The sequence below is a fragment of the Salvelinus alpinus genome, chromosome 1 (genome assembly GCF_045679555.1).
Source record: "Salvelinus alpinus chromosome 1, SLU_Salpinus.1, whole genome shotgun sequence".
In the NCBI taxonomy this organism is placed as follows: Eukaryota; Metazoa; Chordata; class Actinopteri; order Salmoniformes; family Salmonidae; genus Salvelinus; species Salvelinus alpinus.
Window position 1 is genome coordinate 30,887,444 of NC_092086.1, and position 24,262 is coordinate 30,911,705.

A 24,262-nucleotide genomic window follows, 5' to 3' on the forward strand; every position below is an offset into this window, starting at 1 on the left:
TCTGAGGGGTGAGGGGGTGAAGTTGAGGGGTGAGTCTGAGGGGTGAGGGGGTGAAGCAGAGGGGCGAGTCTGAGGGGTGAGGGGGTGAAGCAGAGGGGCGAGTCTGAGGGGTGAGGGGGTGAAGCAGAGGGGCGAGTCTGAGGGGTGAGGGGGTGAAGTTGAGGGGTCAGTCTGAGGGGTGAGGGGGTGAAGCAGAGTGGTGAGGGGGTGAAGTTGAGGATTGAGTCTGAGGGGTGAGGGGGTGAAGCAGAGGGGCGAGTCTGAGGGGTGAGGGGGTGAAGTTGAGGGCTGAGGTTGAAGGTGAGAAGAGGGAATCTGTTACCTGCTCCTGGTTCTCTAACTCTTTGTTCAGTAGTTTCTTCTCGGAGGAGTGCAGCTGCCTCTGGAGATTCTCCACCTTCTCCTGCAGAACCTAGAGAGACAGAAAAGGGAGAGCACATTTGAACAAGGGATAATGGGAGAGAGAGAGAGATTGGAGAACAATAAAGTTTAAAAAAGAGAGAAAGAAAGAGGACAGAGATAAATGACAGAGCGAGAGATGAAAAAGAAAAAGAGGAGAGAGAAGGCAGAATGAGAGATGTGACTCTCAGATTAACAGTGTATTAGAAGGCTAATGATAAAGTGGTGACAGTCATTATTGGAAAGCTGGGCTCATTACCCAGAGTCATTCACAAGGAGATAGAGGCACACAGGGAATGAACTACTGTTAACTGTCTGGGCTTTAAACATCACACACACGTCTCTTGTGAATACATTTTGGATCATTATATTAGTGCAGTTTCAGATATGAACATTGAACACTACACCTGCATTATGAGTGTAGGTTGGGTACCAGATACCTGAGATTAAAACAGTTTACCAGGGATTCTACCAGTGTACACAATGCCCTCTATCTACCGACAGTACTGCTGGGCTGGCATACAAAAACTACTGTATGGCATAAATACCAGTAAAGGAAGGCTTCCATATCTAAGCAGTGTATTACTCTGCATTCCCAAACTCTGGATAGAATATAAAGGACTAAGCCTTGTTGACATTGGCAGATTGAAGTGGCCTAAAATCAAATTTTCTGGAATATCAGATTCTAATCTGTTCTTTTTCATGCAGTCTGAACAGCCAAAAAGCTCAAATCAGATATTTCAAGCCAGATTTCAAACCACCTTCGTAGGTGGTTTGAAGACAGATATAAATCTGATTCCTGGCCATGTGACTTGTGTCTGAATGGTCAAATCTGATTTATTTGAGCTGAAGTGGTTTTGTTGCTTGCTAGCTACTCTGTTGACAGTTTGACAAGAACCCCCCCCCTCGGGGGTGCACGTTTTGTTTTTTGTCCTAGCACTACACAGCTGATTCAAATAATCAAAGCTTGATGATGAGTTGGTTATTTGAATCAGCTGTGTAGTGCTAGGGCAAAAAACCAAAACGTGCACCCATGGGGGGACCCGGGACCGAGTTTGGGAAGCCCTGAACTAGTTGACTGCTGGGGCTTGCCAAAAATAACTTGTTTTGAAAGTTGGATCATCTTATCATTTGAGGCTTTAAAAGTGTTCTTACACTATGCTTCTGAACATTCAAAGCAACTGGGACATGTCCATGGCAGTCACTGTTGTCACCTTAGCTTGCTACGTAACTTCTGAGTGATAGGAACCACTGCGCACACACCCGTCATTACTATGACAACCAGCATAGCCATGTCACAAAATGACTGCTATCTGAACCAATCTGGTCACTTGTAACTTGCTGTTTGGACAGTCAGTATTCCAAAACAGATTGGAAAAACAAAACTGATTTGAGCATTAAGGCCATCAGTGTGAACAAGGCTTTAGAGGTTTGTGTGAAGAATAGCAGATGAGAGAATAGTGGCGGACAAGAGGATAGGAGAAAAGAACAGAATAGCAGAGAAGAGGAGATAGGAGAAAAGAACAGAATAGCGGAGGAGAAGAGATAGGAGAAAAGAACAGAATAGCGGAAGAGAAGAGATAGGAGAAAATAACAGAATAGCGGAGAAGAAGAGGATAGGAGAAAAGAACAGAATAGCGGAAGAGAAGAGATAGGAGAAAAGAACAGAATAGCGGAAGAGAACAGATAGTAGAAAAGAACAGAATAGCGGAGAAGAAGAGATAGGAGAAAATAACAGAATAGCGGAGAAGAAGAGGATAGGAGAAAAGAACAGAATAGCGGAGAAGAAGAGGATAGGAGAAAAGAACAGAATAGCGGAAGAGAAGAGATAGGAGAAAAGAACAGAATAGCGGAAGAGAACAGATAGTAGAAAAGAACAGAATAGCGGAGAAGAAGAGATAGGAGAAAAGAACAGAATAGCGGAGAAGAAGAGATAGGAGAAAAGAAAAGAATAGCGGAGAAGAAGAGATAGGAGAAAAGAACAGAATAGCGGAGGAGAAGAGGATAGGAGAAAAGAACAGAATAGCAGATGAGAAGAGATAGGAGAAAAGAACAGAATAGCGGAGAAGAAGAGGATAGGAGAAAAGAACAGAATAGCGGAGGAGAAGAGGAGTGTAGAGGACTGTTTTCCTCTCCTGCTGTAACTGATAGCAGTGGAAAGAAAGAAAGGCTTGGCTCCTGAATGCGACTCAGAACCAGATGTCTCACACACACGTGTTAACTTCACCTTCCATTAGGCCTCACGAGAACCAGAGCACACACACACATGCACACACACTAAGTCCACTGGTATGGGTGTTGATGGTTTGATGGGGGCTGTGTGTTAGGCAGAGAGGCACTGCTAAGCATCAGCATTATGACACTCCCTGCAGTGTGTGTGTGTGTGTGTGTGTGTGTGTGTGTGTGTGTGTGTGTGTGTGAGAATGAGTAAGCCAGGTGTTCCCATCCATTCCCATGGTTGAGGGAAATATAGCTCAGGTAATAACCATGACTGACTGGTGATATACAGTCCATCCACTTAACATAAATGACTAACATCATGTAGGTTTACCATGAACTGCAGCTCCTGGGAAGCACAACCCTAACACATTGAACACAGATCAGGAAAAGGCTAAATGTTGGGTAACACTTTACGTACCTACAAAGTTATTACTAACTACAGTTATTACTGTGTAGTTACATGGGTATAAGGGTTAACTTAAGATAGTGTTACATAAAACTATCTTTCTTTAAACTGTCTATCCCTTCGCACAATATTATGAGACAACAACAGACGTCAAAAACGAGTGCAAAGATCTGAATTCAAAGCCCAGTCAAATTTCCCTGGTTGAAAGTAACTTTAGGAATGATTGATGCGGCCGCCAGCACACATTCCGCTTCCAAGAAGTGGTTCTGTTTATTAATGCATTAAAAGGATCTGTCTGCTTTCCGCTTTTTGAACTGGACCCTTCCTGTTCTAAGTCAACACAGTGTGTCGCCCAAATGACACCCTATTCTCTATCTAGTGCACTACTTTTGACCAGAGCCGCGGGCAATTCCCTATGGGCCCTAGTCAAAAGTAGTGCACTAAATAGGGAATATGGTTCCATTTGGGACTCTCCCACAGAGACTCACTGGATGAGGTGAATAAGTGTATTGGCAGATGAATATGATACTGGTTGATGTTATTCTATTAATCAGGCTCTGTCTTCTCCAGTCACGATCCTCTCTGCTTCCTTCTGATCACGTCAAGCACTTCACTCCAACTGACTTGTTTACAATTACCATACAACTTCAATCAGCCGGGCATCGGCACACGTTTCAGCAAATAAACGGCTGTTCCAAATAAACGATGGGTCTAAATGGGTAACGTATACGCTGGGAGTCAGGAAGCAGATGCAGAAGGTGAGTTTAAATAATAAGAAAAGGCAGATAAACAAAACAGGAGAAGAGTACTGAACATGACCAAAACCAATACTGTCTGATGAGGGCACTGAGGGCTAAATAAAGGGAGAGTAATCAAGGTGATGATGAGGTCCAGGTGTGCGTAATGATGGGGAGCAGGTGTGCGTAATGATGCTTGCCAGGACCGGTGGTTAGTAGACCGGTGACGTCGAGCGCTGGAGCGGAAATAGGCGTGACAAAACTGTTTACGAGCTTACCATGGGCACAGCTCTGATATTCTCACGGTCATGTGCATTCAAATGTTATGTTATTTTATTCTGTCATCGTTGCTAGCCATGGTGCCACCAAAAAATGTATGGTGCTGAGGCACGAAAATGGGGGTGTATGATAGTGTACACTAATAATCGGGACGCAAGTACAGGGAGTGAATTTAATAAATAAACAAACAAGAAACACAAGTTGCGTACAGACATGAAACATATAAACAGAAACAATAACACCTGAGGAAAGAACCATAGGGAGTGACATATATAGAGGAGGTAATCAGGAAGGTGATGGAGTCCAGGTGAGTCTCATGAGGCGCACGTGTGCGTAACGATGGTGGCAGGTGTGCCTAATAATGAGTAAACTGGCGACAACGAGTGCCAGAGAGGAGCGGGAGTAGACGTGACAGATAGGCAGCCTAGTCTTTACAAGTCTGATTGGCTTATCTTTGTTATTATAATGTTTATATTGGCCATACTGGCCACAATAAACAGTGTGGTAGTCTTTTCAAAATGTTATTGAGCAAAAGCTGTGTGCATTAAGGAAATAGAAGCCTGGCTCTAATAGAAGCCTGGCTCTAATACGCGCCGGTTGTGTTAAGTGATTAAAGAAAATAAACGCCCAAACTATTAATTGAAGTTTTACGGTATCCAACTTGCCTCGCATTTCATCAGTTCAAGATTGTTTGATTGCTAGTCTAAGGCTTGAACTTATTAGCTTCTGGTCACGTATTACTGTAATTGGGGTGTTGTGTTCATGGACTTTGTAGCATGGTTAATATGAACTGTGTGATACATCATCTATGTGATGTTACACACAGAGGTTATGTGTGAGGTGACAAGCCTCTGGGATAGGAATAGCAAGGGTGTAGAGAACGAAACTCTCTCTCATACACACACACACTTTTCCCCCTGAGGATAGCCCAATTACCCCACCATGTCACCCCCCCCCCGCCCCGCCCCAGGCATGACAGACCCCCCCTTCCCCATTCCCAGCACCATGACACAGCGTTTCCTGAACGTCTGAGTGAAGGCTTCTGGGAAGAGATGAAGAGCGTGCTGACTGTACTCTGATCTCTCTTTCATCTGGTTGATGAAACACTACAGGGCCAGAGCATCACTGCACAAGCGCATCAGTCCAGGAAGGAATCATTAATAGATGCATGATAATGAATGACTCCATGGCTTCATAATGGAATCACTGTATGAATCAGACAGACCTTCCTCCAGGCCTCTTCACTGATCACCATCACATACATGTGTCTGTGACAAATAACATTTGATTTGATCCATCCCCATCATCTCCTAAAGTAAAAAATCAGGGATAAGTCTCCAACCACGCCCTATTCCCTATGTAGTGCACTTCTTTTGATATCTGGTCACACTACTTTTGCCCTCTGATTAAACATAGTGCACTATATATTACGGAATAGGGTGCCATTTGAGAACAAGAGATGGTCTGTCTAGGACAATAGAGTTGCAGTATCTGAATATTGTTCCTTGATTGTTCCACAAAAATGATATAGAATATAAACACAAGATACAATAGAATAGATCCAATTCAACTGTTGTGGAGGATATGGGTGATCCTTCCATCCAGACTCCATACTACTGTACCATAGCCCGAGGACCAGGAGAGTCTCTCCTCAGTCTGGTTACCCCAGTGATCCTGCTCTCCCCCGGGCACAGATCTCTAGGCTCAGCCTCTCACTGTTCTGAAGGGATAGGACTGGATCAGGGCCTGATCCATGGAACCGTATTGAGAAGAAACATCCTCCCCATTCCCACTGCACAGATCTCACCCAGACCCCACCCCTGGTTGATCCTAGATACACCTTAGATACCCCATCTGTTTCCCCCAAACTTTGAAGATGTGTTATGGTTAGAGCCTCTCCCAGATGCTACATCTGTGATCCATCTCGCCCTCTCTCTATCTTCATCTCTCTCCTTCTCTCTCACACACACTCATTCATTCTCTCCATCCCTCCCTCTCTCCTTCTTCCTCTCTATCTGCCTGTGAATGTGTGATTTTCTATGGAGGATAATTCCAAAGCGTCTCCAGATGGGTTAGGGTGATATGGTCTCAGCCATCCAGACTGGAATCAACAGACGTGGCAAATTCTATTTCCTGAGGGAGAGGATGAGGGGGGAGAGGTGGAGGATGAGGAAGGAGAGAGAGGGAAGGAAGAGGAGGAGCGGTATAGGGAGATGTGCGAGGAGAAAGAGAGAAGATGGAGAAGAGAAGGGAGAGGGAGAAAGAATGAAGGGAGAGGAGGAAGAGGAGGACGGCAGGGCCACTGCTGGAAGGGCCTTCTCACCTCTGTATCAGCAGTGTACTTCTCTCTAAAGTGGAAGTTTGGCTCAAAGCATTACCTCACACACATAAACCAACACACTCCTCAAAGCATTACCTCACACACATAAACCAACACACTCCTCAAAGCATTACCTCACACACATAAACCAACACACTCCTCAAAGCATTACCTCACACACATAAACCAACACACTCCTCAAAGCATTACCTCACAACACACTCCTCAAAGCATTACCTCACACACATAAACCAACACACTCCTCAAAGCATTACCTCACACACATAAACCAACACACTCCTCAAAGCATTACCTCACACACATAAACCAACACACTCCTCAAAACATTACCTCACACACATAAACCAACACACTCCTCAAAGCATTACCTCACACACATAAACCAACACACTCCTCAAAGCATTACCTCACACACATAAACCAACACACTCCTCAAAGCATTACCTCACACACATAAACCAACACACTCCTCAAAGCATTACCTCACACACATAAACCAACACACTCCTCAAAACATTACCTCACATATATAAACCAACACACTCCTCAAAGCATTACCTCACACACATAAACCAACACTCCTCAAAACATTACCTCACACACATAAACCAACACACTCCTCAAAGCATTACCTCACACACATAAACCAACACACTCCTCAAAACATTACCTCACACACATAAACCAACACACTCCTCAAAACATTACCTCACACACATAAACCAACACACTCCTCAAAGCATTACCTCACACACATAAACCAAAACAATCCTCAACGCATTACCTCACACACATAAACCAACACACTCCTCAAAGCATTACCTCACACACATAAACCAACACACTCCTCAAAGCATTACCTCACACATATAAACCAACACACTCCTCAAAGCATTACCTCACACACATAAACCAACACACTCCTCAAAACATTACCTCACACACATAAACCAACACACTCCTCAAAGCATTACCTCACACACATAAACTAACACAATCCTCAACGCATTACCTCACAAACATAAACCAACACACTCCTCAAAGCATTACCTCACACACATAAACCAACACACTCCTCAAAGCATTACCTCACACACATAAACCAACACACTCCTCAAAGCATTACCTCACACACATAAACCAACACATTCCTAAAAACATTACCTCACACACATAAACCAACACACTCCTCAAAGCATTACCTCACACACATAAACCAACACATTCCTAAAAACATTACCTCACACACATAAACCAACACATTCCTCAAAACATTACCTCACACACATAAACCAACACACTCCTCAAAACATTACCTCACACACATAAACCAACACACTCCTCAAAACATTACCTCACACACATAAACCAACACATTCCTCAAAACATTTCATTCAGGTACAGGCATGCATTAATATTAACACAAGTTCTAAAGGTGAGAGTATAAAATCAAACAAAATTACACACACACACACACACACACACACACACACACACACACACACACACACACACACACACACACACACACACACACACACACACACACACACACACACACACACACAAGTCCTGAGTCATCTTTCCTGGGTGGTCTCCTCCTGCAAAGATAAGGCCAGTACCTTCCCTGGGGTGAACTAAAATGAACAGCAGAGAGAACAAGAAGGGGAAGAACAGCAGCAGTGGGTGTCTTCATGTTTCTATTTGCAGTATGCTGTCACAAGGTTTCTCAGAGTCACATTAAAGAGATACTCTGATGACCCTGAGGTGGTCCTCTGAAGCTCAGTTGGTAATGGCTCTTGCAATGCCAGAATAGTGGGTTCGATTCCGGAGGACACCTATACATAACAAATGTATGCATGCACGACTGTAGGTCACTTTGGATAAAAGTGTCTGCTAAATGACATTGAAGAGTTAGCTAGGCAGAACTACTGCAGACTGACTGCTGCAGGAGGAACGTCCAACTGACGGCACAGCCTCAGGGCAGCTAGATCACACAGACACACACGGCAAAGTGCACGCCCGCACACAATACAAAATGTACACATGCACGGCCAAACATGCACACACAGAGACACACCACCAATTGTACCCACACACACTCACAATTCAGTCTGTGTGGGTGTAACTACATGTGTGTGTGTACACGTGTGATTACCAATCTACCTTGAAATGACTGTGGTATGGGAGGGAAAGAGAGTGGTGTTTTTTTCGTCATGCATGGCTTCTGATGTCTGGATGTAAAGGAGAGATTGGGGTTTGCTCTTTAAAGCCCTTTGATGGGCATAGTGTGTGTGTGTGTGTGTGTGTGTGTGTGTCACTGTGACCTGAGCTCTGAGCCTATCAAAATAGAACAGAGAAAAATAAGAGATAATTGAAAGCGTGATGGAGAGATCAGTCACTGTGTAGTTTTGTAATAAAGTAAACCTACTGCAGCTAAGCCACACTCACAGAGGAAGAACCCTGCTCTCTGTACCTCTGTCACCTCCAGGTGCCGCCTGCTATAGTGTTACAGTTCAAAGGGAATAGGAAAAAGCTTGTACATACTGTATTCGTGCATCTAGGTTTATTGCAGGCGTTCAAGAGAGTACCAAGCCATATATCAAGAGTCGACTGTACTGTTGCCCTTCACACTCGTACCTGTATACGGCTTCAAAATGGCAGATTTGGACACTAATAAGCACCTAAATTGGAACGTAGTGGCTGTACAGTAACATGCCATACATGACGTCAGAGCTCTGGCTCTGCGCTTCACAGCTCTGTATGTGTTTTCACTAAGATCGAATCCCCGAGCTGACAAGGTAAAAAATCTGTCGTTCTGCCCCTGAACAAGGCAGTTAACCCACTGTTCATAGGCCGTCATTGAAAATAAGAATTTGTTCTTAACTGACTTGCCTAGTTAAATAAAGGTAATATATATATTTAAAAAAATACTGTACCATAGCCTGAGGACCAGGAGAGTCTCTCCTCAGTCTGGTTACCCCAGTGATCCTGCTCTCCCCCTGGGCACAGATCTCTAGGCTCAGCCTCTCACTGACACTAATAAGGGCCTAAATTGGAACGTAGTGGCTGTACAGTAACATGCTATAATGACGTCAGAGCTCTGGCTCTGCGCTACACAGCTCCATTTTGAACTTAAGCACCACGTGCGACAAGCAGTTGCCCCCGGGCCCCATCCCTCTCGAAAATTGGGCCATTTTTGTAGTCTGAGTGAGGAGAACGCTGTAAACGAAGAGGACTTGATATATTTTGAAAGACGAGACGTTGAGGTCCAAATGTGCACTTCACAATACCAAATCATAAAAGTCATGTCATATACAGTGTCACCGTTATTAATCACTATGTTTGATGTGCAGTTACAAGATGGCGTCATACCCTGGTTGTTCTGAACACAACGAGCCTGCTTGTCTATTGTGAACAACATTTACCGCAGCACCTGAATGGACTGATGAGTCCTTTCTATCCTCATCAAAATGATGATCTGTTCCCCTGAACTGCCCTGTGAAAGCCTAACACTGTAAGACCGTATCTTATAACCTAGCTAGTCATGTTGCCAATAGAAGAAGTGTTGAAATGATGATCTGTTCCCCTGAATGGCCCTGTGAAAGCCTAACACTGTAAGACCGTATCTTATAACCTAGCTAGTCATGTTGCCAATAGAACTAGTGTTGAAATGATGATCTGTTCCCCTGAATGGCCCTGTGAAAGCCTAACACTGTAAGACCGTATCTTATAACCTAGCTAGTCATGTTGCCAATAGAACTAGTGTTGAAATGATGATCTGTTCCCCTGAATGGCCCTGTGAAAGCCTAACACTGTAAGACCGTATCTTATAACCTAGCTAGTCATGTTGCCAATAGAACTAGTGTTGAAATGATGATCTGTTCCCCTGAACTGCCCTGTGAAAGCCTAACACTGTAAGACCGTATCTTATAACCTAGCTAGTCATGTTGCCAATAGAACTAGTGTTGAAATGATGATCTGTTCCCCTGAATGGCCCTGTGAAAGCCTAACACTGTAAGACCGTATCTTATAACCTAGCTAGTCATGTTGCCAATAGAACTAGTGTTGAAATGATGAAATCTCAGATGGAGATTTCTAATGGACTGGTTTAGGGTAAACAACAACAGTAGTTGTGTGATGGCGGAGGGGGAGGGTTGTGTTACAAACCACACAACTTGCTCTAGTTCTTCAACAACACAGCTTGGAGAGCTCAAAAAAGTACCTTATAGTTGAAGACTCTTCTTTGAGTCATAAAAGTGCATTGAATTTGCTTAGGAACTGTGCACACATTGGAGAGGTGTGTGGCCACTTGGAAACACCAGTTAGACCTCTCACTCAAAATATTTTTAGGGTCTCATGTTGCACCTACACAACATTATTCTATTTCCAGGAATAGAATAATCTCATGTTACTGAATGTATCCAAAATATTTTAAGATTTAGTTATCAACAAATGCAGCAAAAAGTACAGTAAAAACATTTAAAATTCTATAAAGGCCAATTCCCACTAGTGTAAAGGATTTATGGGTTTTCACCTCGATATTGTAGTACAGAGACTATACTGGTATTATGACACCTTCCTGTAATGGGTTTCTCACGTGGTATTCTGGAATGTTATCTCCCTCACTTCCTGTGATAACGGGATCAAACGATTCTGGGAATCTGCCCACGCCAGGAAAACGCATCAATCAACGAGCACACACGCACACGCGCACGCGCACGCACACGCACACACACACACACACCTCTGATTAAGGCATCTTAATATGGAACAGTATACACCTGCTCTTGATCCGCCCACAGGCAAAGTCATCTTTTCAACTTCCACAGCAGCATATAGGCCCAAACACACATAACTACAGTCACACCTGCAGAAGGTCAGCCTAGTCCTGTGTATGTGTGTGCGTGTGTGTGTGCGCATGTGGCTGTGTGCATGTGGCTGTGTGTGTGTGTGGCTGTGTGTATGTGTGTGTGTGTGTGTGTGTGTGTGTGTGTGTGTGTGGCTGTGTGTATGTGGTTGTGTGCATGTGGCTGTGTGTGTGTGTGTGTGTGGCTGTGTGTGTATGTGGCTCTGTGTGTGTCTGTGTGTGTGTGTGTGTGTGTGGCTGTGTGTATGTGGCTGTGTTTGTGTGTGTGGCTGTGTGTATGTGGCTGTGTGTGTGTGTGTGTTGCTGTGTGTGTGTGTGTGTGTGTGCGTGGCTGTGTGTGTGTGGCTGTGTGTATGTGTGTGTGGCTATGTGTATGTGGTTGTGTGTGTGTGTGTGTGGCTGTGTGTGTGTGTGGTTGTGTGTGTGTGTGGCTGTGTGTGTGTGTGTTTGTGTGTGTGTGTGTGTGTGTGTGTGTGTGTGTGTGTGTGTGTGTGTGTGTGTGTGTGTGTGTGTGTGTGTGTGTGTGTGTGTGTGTGTGTGTGTGTGTGTGTGTGTGTGTGTGTGTGTGTGTGTGTGTGTGTGTGTGTGAGAGACAGGAAGTGTTGCCGAGGGGAGCAGGAACAGCAGTGTGGATCAAAGAGGAGCAATGTGCCACTATGGGCGGGTACCATTGTTTATTCATCAACCGGCTCTCCCTTTTGGCAGCCGGAGGTGGACATGTATGTGTGTGTGACAGAGGGGGCAGGAGGGAGAGAAGAAGAGACCGGGAGAAGAAAGAGGAAAAGAGAGGGGAACAGAGAACCCTAACCCTCCTGTTTAACATGTATGTGTGTGTGACAGAGGGGGCAGGAGGGAGAGAAGAAGAGACAGGGAGAAGAAAGAGGAAAAGAGAGGGGAACGGAGAGAGAACCCTAACCCTCCTGTTTAACATGTATGACAAGACTCAAGGTGTTAGAGGAGAGGAAACCACTATAGACTTGAGATGGACTCAGAGCCTCTAGTCCCTCTAACAACTCGCCCTGCTCCCTCCCTCCCTGGGTAGTGTGGGAATTGAGTGGTGTGACATCAACATCACTTCCTGTTTTCCTTTCTTTCATCTGTGGATGGGTGGATCATATCAGAGAGCGACAAAGAGAATGAGAGGAGGAGAGAGAGAGAGACAGAGAGACAGACAGAGAGACAGACAGGCAGAGAGAGAGAGAGCGAGAGAGAGCGAGAGAGAGCGAGAGAGAGAGCTGCCTGGTAGATAAGGGTAATGTTACATTACATTTACACTCCAGGATCTATAGTACATGTGTCACGTGTGAAATCTATTGAGAAGGGGACGATGGTGGGGATATGGATATTGGTGTGGAGTTGAGCCTGGATGAAAGTGGCATGTTGGAGACAGAACCTACAGACCAGGGAGCATCCCTAGCAGAGGACACATCCTCAAGAGGTACCAATCCAGATTCATCAACCCCAGACGTTGTCACGTACAAGGAACCTGAGAAACCCTCAGAACAGGTACAGGAGGACTCACCACCTGTCTCTGCCCCAGGACAAGACCTCTCTCAAGCCCTGGATGGGAGGGGTGATAAACACTAACATGGCAAGAGGGGGACTTTTCCTTCAGATGCAGATATTGTCTTTGAGGCAGTGGAGCCCGAGGACAATAGGAGACACGGCAGATATTGTCTCTGGAGCAGTGGAGCCCGAGGACAATAGGAGACACGGCAGATATTGTCTCTGGAGCAGTGGAGCCCGAGGACAATAGGAGACACGGCAGGCTGTGCATGCCGTATAGGCAGGCTCTTTAACTCCCGGATTACAAGAAAAAAGTATGGAAAATGTATGCACTCATTACTGTAAGCTGCTAAATGACTAAAATGTAAATGAGGTCTACATAAGGGTGTCATAGTAATGACATAATAACAGGTGTTATTAACATTCAGGAACAACCTGTTGTTTGGGCCAGCCAATTAGTGCTAATGACTGGTGTTTCCGGGATCAGAGGGGAGGAGGAGGGAGGGTGTGTGTGGAGTGAGTTCCGACTCAGTGAGAGGGAGGAAGTTGGAACATCTCTTTATCAGGATCTACATTTGTTACGACTTCGATCATTGGGTCTTGCCATAACAGAGCTGCTACTTGGCACGGCTCAGATCTTCTGGTCAAATCAATGTGGAGGGAGTCCTTACAAATCATCCTGAGGGGTCATATCTGACACAGTTGGTATCTGGCCTGTGATCCTCTGGATCCACACATAACAGGCAGGCTAAGGACAGTCCTACCTTTCAACCAGGATCAACACCTGGCTCATGAAATATCCATCAGATGCCTATTTCCTGTCCTGTCTTTCGAGGTTCCAGCCGTGGAGACCGTGGTACTAAACTAGAAGGCTTAAAGCAGTCTCATCTGGTCAGAGGGCAGAAGGGACATATGATTCCACAGACACATCTACAACAACAACTGTTCTGGGATTATTACATTCAAATGTCTCTGCCGCCACTTTGATGTTATTTTCTCCCCGTCACCATTGTCTTCAGCCCCCTTCATCTTTCATAATCCAGCCTTTGAAGTGAGCAGCGTGGAAACAGTGTCAGCGGGCGACGCCAGAGTTCCACCGCCACCAAACGGGCCAAAGACACACTCCACGCTCCACACACGCGCTACACACACACACGTGAACGAGCACAAACAAACACACACACGGGTGAGAACGAGTGCACACACACATGCACACACACACTCTCTCTGTCCCATCTCTCTCTGCTGCTCGCTGTTTAACGCGTCTCTCTCCCCCTCCCTCCTTATTCTCTGTTTCACCCGTCTCTCTCCCCCTCCCTCCTCTCATTCTCTGTTTCACCCGTCTCTCTCCCCCTCCCTCCTCTCATTCTCTGTTTCACCCGTCTCTCTCCCCCTCCTTCCTCTCATTCTCTGTTTCACCCGTCTCTCTCCCCCTCCCTCCTCATTCTCTGTTTCACCCGTCTCTCTCCCCTCCCTCCTCTCATTCTCTGTTTAACGCGTCTCTCTCCCCCTCCCTCCTCATTCTCTGTTTCACCCGTCTCTCTCCCCCTCCCTCCTCTCATTCTCTGTTTCACCCGTCTCTCTCCCCCTCCCTCCTCTCATTCTCTGTTTCACCCGTCTCTCTCCCCCTCCCTCCTCATTCTCTGTTTAACGCGTCTCTCTCCCCCTCCCTCCTCTCATTCTCTGTTTCACCCGTCTCTCTCCCCCTCCCTCCTCTCATTCTCTGTTTCACCCGTCTCTCTCCCCGTCCCTCCTCTCATTCTCTGTTTCACCCGTCTCTCTCCCCCTCCCTCCTCTCATTCTCTGTTTCACCCGTCTCTCTCCCCCTCCCTCCCTCCTCTCATTCTCTGTTTCACCCGTCTCTCTCCCCCTCCCTCCTCTCATTCTCTGTTTAACACGTCTCTCTCCCCCTCCCTCCTCTCATTCTCTGTTTCACCCGTCTCTCTCCCCCTCCCTCCTCTCATTCTCTGTTTAACACGTCTCTCTCCCCCTCCCTCCTCTCATTCTCTGTTTAACACGTCTCTCTCCCCCTCCCTCCTCTCATTCTCTGTTTCACCCGTCTCTCTCCCCCTCCCTCCTCTCATTCTCTGTTTCACCCGTCTCTCTCCCCCTCCCTCCTCTCATTCTCTGTTTCACCCGTCTCTCTCCCCCTCCCTCCTCTCATTCTCTGTTTAACGCGTCTCTCTCCCCCTCCCTCCTCATTCTCTGTTTCACCCGTCTCTCTCCCCCTCCCTCCTCTCATTCTCTGTTTCACCCGTCTCTCTCCCCTCCCTCCTCTCGTTCTCTGTTTCACCCGTCTCTCTCCCCCTCCCTCCTCTCATTCTCTGTTTCACCCGTCTCTCTCCCCCTCCCTCCTCTCATTCTCTGTTTAACGCGTCTCTCTCCCCCTCCCTCCTCATTCTCTGTTTCACCCGTCTCTCTCCCCCTCCCTCCCCTCATTCTCTGTTTCACCCGTCTCTCTCCCCCTCCTTCCTCTCATTCTCTGTTTCACCCGTCTCTCTCCCCGTCCCTCCTCTCATTCTCTGTTTCACCCGTCTCTCTCCCCCTCCCTCCTCTCATTCTCTGTTTCACCCGTCTCTCTCCCCCTCCCTCCCTCCTCTCATTCTCTGTTTCACCCGTCTCTCTCCCCCTCCCTCCCTCCCTCCTCTCATTCTCTGTTTAACACGTCTCTCTCCCCCTCCCTCCTCTCATTCTCTGTTTCACCCGTCTCTCTCCCCCTCCCTCCCTCCTCTCATTCTCTGTTTCACCCGTCTCTCTCCCCCTCCCTCCTCTCATTCTCTGTTTCACCCGTCTCTCTCCCCCTCCCTCCTCTCATTCTCTGTTTCACCCGTCTCTCTCCCCCTCTCTCCTCTCATTCTCTGTTTCACCCGTCTCTCTCCCCCTCCCTCCTCTCATTCTCTGTTTCACCCGTCTCTCTCCCCCTCCCTCCTCTCATTCTCTGTTTAACGCGTCTCTCTCCCCCTCTCTCCTCTCATTCTCTGTTTCACCCGTCTCTCTCCCCTTCCGTCCTCTCATTCTCTGTTTCACCCGTCTCTCTCCCCCTCCCTCCTCTCATTCTCTGTTTCACCCGTCTCTCTCCCCCTCCCTCCTCATTCTCTGTTTCACCCGTCTCTCTCCCCCTCCCTCCTCTCATTCTCTGTTTCACCCGTCTCTCTCCCCCTCCCTCCTCTCATTCTCTGTTTCACCCGTCTCTCTCCCCCTCCCTCCTCTCATTCTCTGTTTAACGCGTCTCTCTCCCCCTCCCTCCTCATTCTCTGTTTCACCCGTCTCTCTCCCCCTCCCTCCTCTCATTCTCTGTTTAACGCGTCTCTCTCCCCTCCCTCCTCTCATTCTCTGTTTAACGCGTCTCTCTCCCCCTCCCTCCTCTCATTCTCTGTTTCACCCGTCTCTCTCCCCGTCCCTCCTCTCATTCTCTGTTTCACCCGTCTCTCTCCCCCTCCCTCCTCTCATTCTCTGTTTCACCCGTCTCTCTCCCCCTCCCTCCCTCCTCTCATTCTCTGTTTCACCCGTCTCTCTCCCCCTCCCTCCTCTCATTCTCTGTTTAACGCGTCTCTCTCCCCCTCTCTCCTCTCATTCTCTGTTTCACCCGTCTCTCTCCCCCTCCCTCCTCTCATTCTCTGTTTCACCCGTCTCTCTCCCCCTCCCTCCTCATTCTCTGTTTCACCCGTCTCTCTCCCCCTCCCTCCTCTCATTCTCTGTTTCACCCGTCTCTCTCCCCCTCCCTCCTCTCATTCTCTGTTTAACGCGTCTCTCTCCCCCTCCCTCCTCATTCTCTGTTTCACCCGTCTCTCTCCCCCTCCCTCCTCTCATTCTCTGTTTCACCCGTCTCTCTCCCCCTCCCTCCTCATTCTCTGTTTCACCCGTCTCTCTCCCCCTCCCTCCTCTCATTCTCTGTTTCACCCGTCTCTCTCCCCCTCCCTCCTCTCATTCTCTGTTTCACCCGTCTCTCTCCCCCTCCCTCCTCTCATTCTCTGTTTAACGCGTCTCTCTCCCCCTCCCTCCTCATTCTCTGTTTCACCCGTCTCTCTCCCCCTCCCTCCTCTCATTCTCTGTTTCACCCGTCTCTCTCCCCCTCCCTCCTCTCATTCTCTGTTTAACGCGTCTCTCTCCCCCTCCCTCCTCATTCTCTGTTTCACCCGTCTCTCTCCCCCTCCCTCCTCTCATTCTCTGTTTAACGCGTCTCTCTCCCCCTCCCTCCTCTCATTCTCTGTTTCACCCGTCTCTCTCCCCCTCCCTCCTCTCATTCTCTGTTTCACCCGTCTCTCTCCCCCTCCCTCCTCTCATTCTCTGTTTCACCCGTCTCTCTCCCCCTCCCTCCTCTCATTCTCTGTTTCACCCGTCTCTCTCCCCCTCCCTCCCTCCTCTCATTCTCTGTTTCACCCGTCTCTCTCCCCCTCCCTCCTCATTCTCTGTTTCACCCGTCTCTCTCCCCCTCCCTCCTCATTCTCTGTTTCACCCGTCTCTCTCCCCCTCCCTCCTCATTCTCTGTTTCACCCGTCTCTCTCCCCCTCCCTCCTCATTCTCTGTTTCACCCGTCTCTCTCCCCCTCCCTCCTCATTCTCTGTTTCACCCGTCTCTCTCCCCCTCCCTCCTCATTCTCTGTTTCACCCGTCTCTCTCCCCCTCCCTCCTCATTCTCTGTTTCACCCGTCTCTCTCCCCCTCCCTCCTCATTCTCTGTTTCACCCGTCTCTCTCCCCCTCCCTCCTCATTCTCTGTTTCACCCGCCTCTCTCCCCCTCCTTCCTCTCATTCTCTGTTTCACCCGTCTCTCTCCCCCTCCCTCCTCTCATTCTCTGTTTCACCCGTCTCTCTCCCCCTCCCTCCTCATTCTCTGTTTAACCCGTCTCTCTCCCCCTCCCTCCTCATTCTCTGTTTCACCCGTCTCTCTCCCCCTCCCTCCTCATTCTCTGTTTCACCCGTCTCTCTCCCCCTCCCTCCTCATTCTCTGTTTCACCCGTCTCTCTCCCCCTCCCTCCTCATTCTCTGTTTCACCCGTCTCTCTCCCCCTCCCTCCTCATTCTCTGTTTCACCCGTCTCTCTCCCCCTCCCTCCTCAATCTCTGTTTCACCCGTCTCTCTCCCCCTCCCTCCTCATTCTCTGTTTCACCCGTCTCTCTCCCCCTCCTTCCTCTCATTCTCTGTTTCACCCGCCTCTCTCCCCCTCCTTCCTCTCATTCTCTGTTTCACCCGTCTCTCTCCCCCTCCCTCCTCTCATTCTCTGTTTCACCCGTCTCTCTCCCCCTCCCTCCTCTCATTCTCTGTTTCACCCGTCTCTCTCCCCTCCCTCCTCTCATTCTCTGTTTCACCCGTCTCTCTCCCCCTCCCTCCTCTCATTCTCTGTTTCACCCGTCTCTCTCCCCCTCCCTCCTCATTCTCTGTTTCACCCGTCTCTCTCCCCCTCCCTCCTCATTCTCTGTTTCACCCGTCTCTCTCCCCCTCCCTCCTCTCATTCTCTGTTTCACCCGTCTCTCTCCCCCTCCCTCCTCTCATTCTCTGTTTCACCCGTCTCTCTCCCCCTCCCTCCTCTCATTCTCTGTTTCACCCGTCTCTCTCCCCCTCCCTCCTCTCATTCTCTGTTTAACACGTCTCTCTCCCCCTCCCTCCTCATTCTCTGTTTCACCCGTCTCTCTCCTCCTCCCTCCTCTCATTCTCTGTTTCACCCGTCTCTCTCCCCCTCCCTCCTCTCATTCTCTGTTTCACCCGTCTCTCTCCCCCTCCTCCCTCCTCATTCTCTGTTTAACACGTCTCTCTCCCCCTCCCTCCTCATTCTCTGTTTCACCCGTCTCTCTCCCCCTCCTTCCTCTCATTCTCTGTTTAACACGTCTCTCTCCCCCTCCCTCCTCTCATTCTCTGTTTCACCCGTCTCTCTCCCCCTCCCTCCTCATTCTCTGTTTCACCCGTCTCTCTCCCCCTCCCTCCTCATTCTCTGTTTCACCCGTCTCTCTCCCCCTCCCTCCTCTCATTCTCTGTTTCACCCGTCTCTCTCCCCCTCCCTCCTCATTCTCTGTTTCACCCGTCTCTCTCCCCCTCCCTCCTCTCATTCTCTGTTTCACCCGTCTCTCTCCCCCTCCCTCCTCATTCTCTGTTTCACCCGTCTCTCTCCCCCTCCCTCCTCTCATTCTCTGTTTAACACGTCTCTCTCCCCCTCCCTCCTCATTCTCTGTTTCACCCGTCTCTCTCCCCCTCCCTCCTCATTCTCTGTTTCACCCGCCTCTCTCCCCCTCCTTCCTCTCATTCTCTGTTTCACCCGTCTCTCTCCCCCTCCCTCCTCTCATTCTCTGTTTCACCCGTCTCTCTCCCCCTCCCTCCTCATTCTCTGTTTAACCCGTCTCTCTCCCCCTCCCTCCTCATTCTCTGTTTCACCCGTCTCTCTCCCCCTCCCTCCTCATTCTCTGTTTCACCCGTCTCTCTCCCCCTCCCTCCTCATTCTCTGTTTCACCCGTCTCTCTCCCCCTCCCTCCTCATTCTCTGTTTCACCCGTCTCTCTCCCCCTCCCTCCTCAATCTCTGTTTCACCCGTCTCTCTCCCCCTCCCTCCTCATTCTCTGTTTCACCCGTCTCTCTCCCCCTCCTTCCTCTCATTCTCTGTTTCACCCGCCTCTCTCCCCCTCCTTCCTCTCATTCTCTGTTTCACCCGTCTCTCTCCCCCTCCCTCCTCTCATTCTCTGTTTCACCCGTCTCTCTCCCCCTCCCTCCTCTCATTCTCTGTTTCACCCGTCTCTCTCCCCCTCCCTCCTCTCATTCTCTGTTTCACCCGTCTCTCTCCCCCTCCCTCCTCTCATTCTCTGTTTCACCCGTCTCTCTCCCCCTCCCTCCTCATTCTCTGTTTCACCCGTCTCTCTCCCCCTCCCTCCTCATTCTCTGTTTCACCCGTCTCTCTCCCCCTCCCTCCTCTCATTCTCTGTTTCACCCGTCTCTCTCCCCCTCCCTCCTCTCATTCTCTGTTTCACCCGTCTCTCTCCCCCTCCCTCCTCTCATTCTCTGTTTCACCCGTCTCTCTCCCCCTCCCTCCTCTCATTCTCTGTTTCACCCGTCTCTCTCCCCCTCCCTCCTCTCATTCTCTGTTTAACACGTCTCTCTCCCCCTCCCTCCTCATTCTCTGTTTCACCCGTCTCTCTCCCCCTCCCTCCTCTCATTCTCTGTTTCACCCGTCTCTCTCCCCCTCCCTCCTCTCATTCTCTGTTTCACCCGTCTCTCTCCCCCTCCTCCCTCCTCATTCTCTGTTTAACACGTCTCTCTCCCCCTCCCTCCTCATTCTCTGTTTCACCCGTCTCTCTCCCCCTCCTTCCTCTCATTCTCTGTTTAACACGTCTCTCTCCCCCTCCCTCCTCTCATTCTCTGTTTCACCCGTCTCTCTCCCCCTCCCTCCTCATTCTCTGTTTCACCCGTCTCTCTCCCCCTCCCTCCTCATTCTCTGTTTCACCCGTCTCTCTCCCCCTCCTTCCTCTCATTCTCCGTTTCACCCGTCTCTCTCCCCCTCCCTCCTCATTCTCTGTTTCACCCGTCTCTCTCCCCCTCCCTCCTCTCATTCTCTGTTTCACCCGTCTCTCTCCCCCTCCCTCCTCATTCTCTGTTTCACCCGTCTCTCTCCCCCTCCCTCCTCTCATTCTCTGTTTAACACGTCTCTCTCCCCCTCCCTCCTCATTCTCTGTTTCACCCGTCTCTCTCCCCCTCCCTCCTCTCATTCTCTGTTTCACCCGTCTCTCTCCCCGTCCCTCCTCTCATTCTCTGTTTCACCCGTCTCTCTCCCCCTCCTCCCTCCTCATTCTCTGTTTAACACGTCTCTCTCCCCCTCCCTCCTCATTCTCTGTTTCACCCGTCTCTCTCCCCCTCCTTCCTCTCATTCTCTGTTTAACACGTCTCTCTCCCCCTCCCTCCTCTCATTCTCTGTTTCACCCGTCTCTCTCCCCCTCCCTCCTCATTCTCTGTTTCACCCGTCTCTCTCCCCCTCCCTCCTCATTCTCTGTTTCACCCGTCTCTCTCCCCCTCCTTCCTCTCATTCTCTGTTTCACCCGTCTCTCTCCCCCTCCCTCCTCATTCTCTGTTTCACCCGTCTCTCTCCCCCTCCCTCCTCTCATTCTCTGTTTCACCCGTCTCTCTCCCCCTCCCTCCTCTCATTCTCTGTTTCACCCGTCTCTCTCCCCCTCCTCCCTCCTCATTCTCTGTTTAACACGTCTCTCTCCCCCTCCCTCCTCATTCTCTGTTTCACCCGTCTCTCTCCCCCTCCTTCCTCTCATTCTCTGTTTAACACGTCTCTCTCCCCCTCCCTCCTCTCATTCTCTGTTTCACCCGTCTCTCTCCCCCTCCCTCCTCATTCTCTGTTTCACCCGTCTCTCTACCCCTCCCTCCTCATTCTCTGTTTCACCCGTCTCTCTCCCCCTCCTTCCTCTCATTCTCCGTTTCACCCGTCTCTCTCCCCCTCCCTCCTCATTCTCTGTTTCACCCGTCTCTCTCCCCCTCCCTCCTCTCATTCTCTGTTTCACCCGTCTCTCTCCCCCTCCCTCCTCATTCTCTGTTTCACCCGTCTCTCTCCCCCTCCCTCCTCTCATTCTCTGTTTAACACGTCTCTCTCCCCCTCCCTCCTCATTCTCTGTTTCACCCGTCTCTCTCCCCCTCCCTCCTCTCATTCTCTGTTTCACCCGTCTCTCTCCCCGTCCCTCCTCTCATTCTCTGTTTCACCCGTCTCTCTCCCCCTCCTCCCTCCTCATTCTCTGTTTAACACGTCTCTCTCCCCCTCCCTCCTCATTCTCTGTTTCACCCGTCTCTCTCCCCCTCCTTCCTCTCATTCTCTGTTTAACACGTCTCTCTCCCCCTCCCTCCTCTCATTCTCTGTTTCACCCGTCTCTCTCCCCCTCCCTCCTCATTCTCTGTTTCACCCGTCTCTCTCCCCCTCCCTCCTCATTCTCTGTTTCACCCGTCTCTCTCCCCCTCCTTCCTCTCATTCTCTGTTTCACCCGTCTCTCTCCCCCTCCCTCCTCATTCTCTGTTTCACCCGTCTCTCTCCCCCTCCTTCCTCTCATTCTCTGTTTAACACGTCTCTCTCCCCCTCCCTCCTCTCATTCTCTGTTTCACCCGTCTCTCTCCCCCTCCTTCCTCTCATTCTCTGTTTAACACGTCTCTCTCCCCCTCCCTCCCTCCTCTCATTCTCTGTTTCACCCGTCTCTCTCCCCCTCCTTCCTCTCATTCTCTGTTTAACACGTCTCTCTCCCCCTCCCTCCTCTCATTCTCTGTTTCACCCGTCTCTCTCCCCCTCCCTCCTCATTCTCTGTTTCACCCGTCTCTCTCCCCCTCCCTCCTCATTCTCTGTTTCACACGTCTCTCTCCCCCTCCCTCCCTCCTCTCATTCTCTGTTTAACACGTCTCTCTCCCCCTCCCTCCTCTCATTCTCTGTTTCACCCGTCTCTCTCCCCCTCCCTCCTCATTCTCTGTTTCACCCGTCTCTCTCCCCCTCCCTCCTCTCATTCTCTGTTTCACCCGTCTCTCTCCCCCTCCCTCCTCTCATTCTCTGTTTCACCCGTCTCTCTCCCCTCCCTCCTCTCATTCTCTGTTTCACCCGTCTCTCTCCCCCTCCCTCCTCATTCTCTGTTTCACCCGTCTCTCTCCCCCTCCCTCCTCTCATTCTCTGTTTCACCCGTCTCTCTCCCCCTCCCTCCTCTCATTCTCTGTTTCACCCGTCTCTCTCCCCTCCCTCCTCTCATTCTCTGTTTCACCCGTCTCTCTCCCCCTCCCTCCTTATTCTCTGTTTCACCCGTCTCTCTCCCCCTCCCTCCTCTCATTCTCTGTTTCACCCGTCTCTCTCCCCCTCCCTCCTCTCACTCTCTGTTTCACCCGTCTCCCTCCCTCCTTCCTCTCATTCTCTGTGGCGTCTGGACTTTAATCAACAAGTCATTGGTTAATTGGAGGCCCATTAGTGGATGGTTAGTACTGTGGGATGGTAATAATGAGATAGATAATAGACAGAGCTTTGTCTGCTGCTAACACTGGAGATAGGAGACACACACACACACACACACACACACACACACACACACACACACACACACACACACACACACACACACACCCTGGGCTGCTGCCTCATACACACACAGGGAGTTTGTGTGACATATTGTGTGTTTGTGAGAGGGTTAGTGAGAGAGAGAGAGGTAACATGTATGAGTATGTGTGTATCTGGAATGTGTGTGGCTGACCAGAGAAAGCTACACCAGCAGAAGAACCCAGACTCCAGGGGCAGAGACCGGACCAGTCCAGACCAGCCCTGTATTACCCCACACTGTCAGTCAGTCACAGAGGTGTTCGGATCGCAACACTTGGCATTTCTCACATTCTAGGTGTGGTGGTGCGGAGCCGCCGGGTGGCTTATTTAACCCGGGGCAGGCCGGCCTCCTGCAGAGCCTACCCAGAAATGAGTGCCCCTCACTGGGCTACGGGGGAGAGTGGGGACTGGGTGTCTGGAGGAAAGAGGATTTAAATGGAAGTCTGCTCCTACAAACAGTGCAGAGAGGGTCAGCCTTTAAAAAGAAACCTCCATCCCAGACAATTAAACTAGAGAGAGACACACCCAGACAACTACCACAGTGTCACTGTCTGGCTAGTGGAGTTTCACGTCCCAGTTGAAATAACTGCTCCTGTATAGGGGCTAGTTCAGCTGGGCAGAAGGTTGCAGGGACGTTATTTGAATGCTGCATGCCATTTATTCGAATGGCGCAGAGGTTTATCAGATAAGGTGTTGAATACAGAAATGCTCTGCACAGAATGGACCCACGGTTCTCAAGTCCACATAAAAAACAATCATTCTATGTATTAGATCTGTAACAACTTATTGAACAAACCCCTGACATCCACGACCGATGGATGGAGTTTGGAAAATGTGCAAGGAGTGCAGAGACTGAGGAATGAGGAAGGAGAAAGAAGGAAATAAAGGGAGAAGGGAATACGAAGGGATAAAGAGAGGGGTTGCTCAGAAAGATAAAGAGAATAGGGAAGGAATGAGGAAGGAGAAAGAAGGAAATAAAGAGAGAAGGGAATACGAAGGGATAAAGAGAGGGGTTGCTCAGAAAGATAAAGAGCACTGCAGCAGTAGCAGGCTGATTTAAAGGACTGCCTCACCCCAGACAGAGAACATACGAGACACTTAAAGAGCCTCCCAACCACCAAACCCAGGAGTGTGTGTGTGTGTGTGTGTGTGTGTGTGTGTGTGTGTGTGTGTGTGTGTGTGTGTGTGTGTGTGTGTGTGTGTGTGTGTGAGAGAGAGACTATGGGGGTTAGTGAGTGTGTGTGTGTGTGTGTGTGTGAGAGAGCGAGAGAGAGAGACTATGGGGGTTAGTGAGTGTGTGTGTGTGTGTGTGAGAGAGAGAGAGAGAGAGAGAGAGAGAGAGACTATGGGGGTTAGTCTGTGTGTGTGTGTGTCAGAGTATGGGGGTTAGAGTTGAAACCATCATAAAAAATGACAAAGCACATACATTTCAACTGTGACCCCGGTTTAAAGCTCTCTGACAAAGGAGAA

General features: G+C 49.4%; 1 protein-coding gene and 1 pseudogene across 4 annotated transcripts in view; one reads left to right on the plus strand and one right to left on the minus strand.

Annotated features, from left to right (window-relative positions):
- The window catches only part of cep112 (centrosomal protein 112), a 223,418-nt gene that overhangs the window by 28,529 nt on the left and 170,627 nt on the right, over positions 1 to 24,262 (minus strand). For all 4 annotated transcript variants that reach the window (XR_011674562.1, XM_071396422.1, XM_071396432.1 and 1 more), the window contains one exon: positions 323 to 412. Coding sequence is in view for 3 of the 4 variants with exons in the window: in XM_071396422.1 (XP_071252523.1) it covers positions 323 to 412 (90 nt within the window). In the remaining variant the exon portion in view is untranslated. The remainder of the gene's footprint in view (positions 1 to 322; positions 413 to 24,262) is intronic.
- LOC139539937 (protein phosphatase 1 regulatory subunit 37-like) lies at positions 3,741 to 12,959 on the plus strand (annotated as a pseudogene).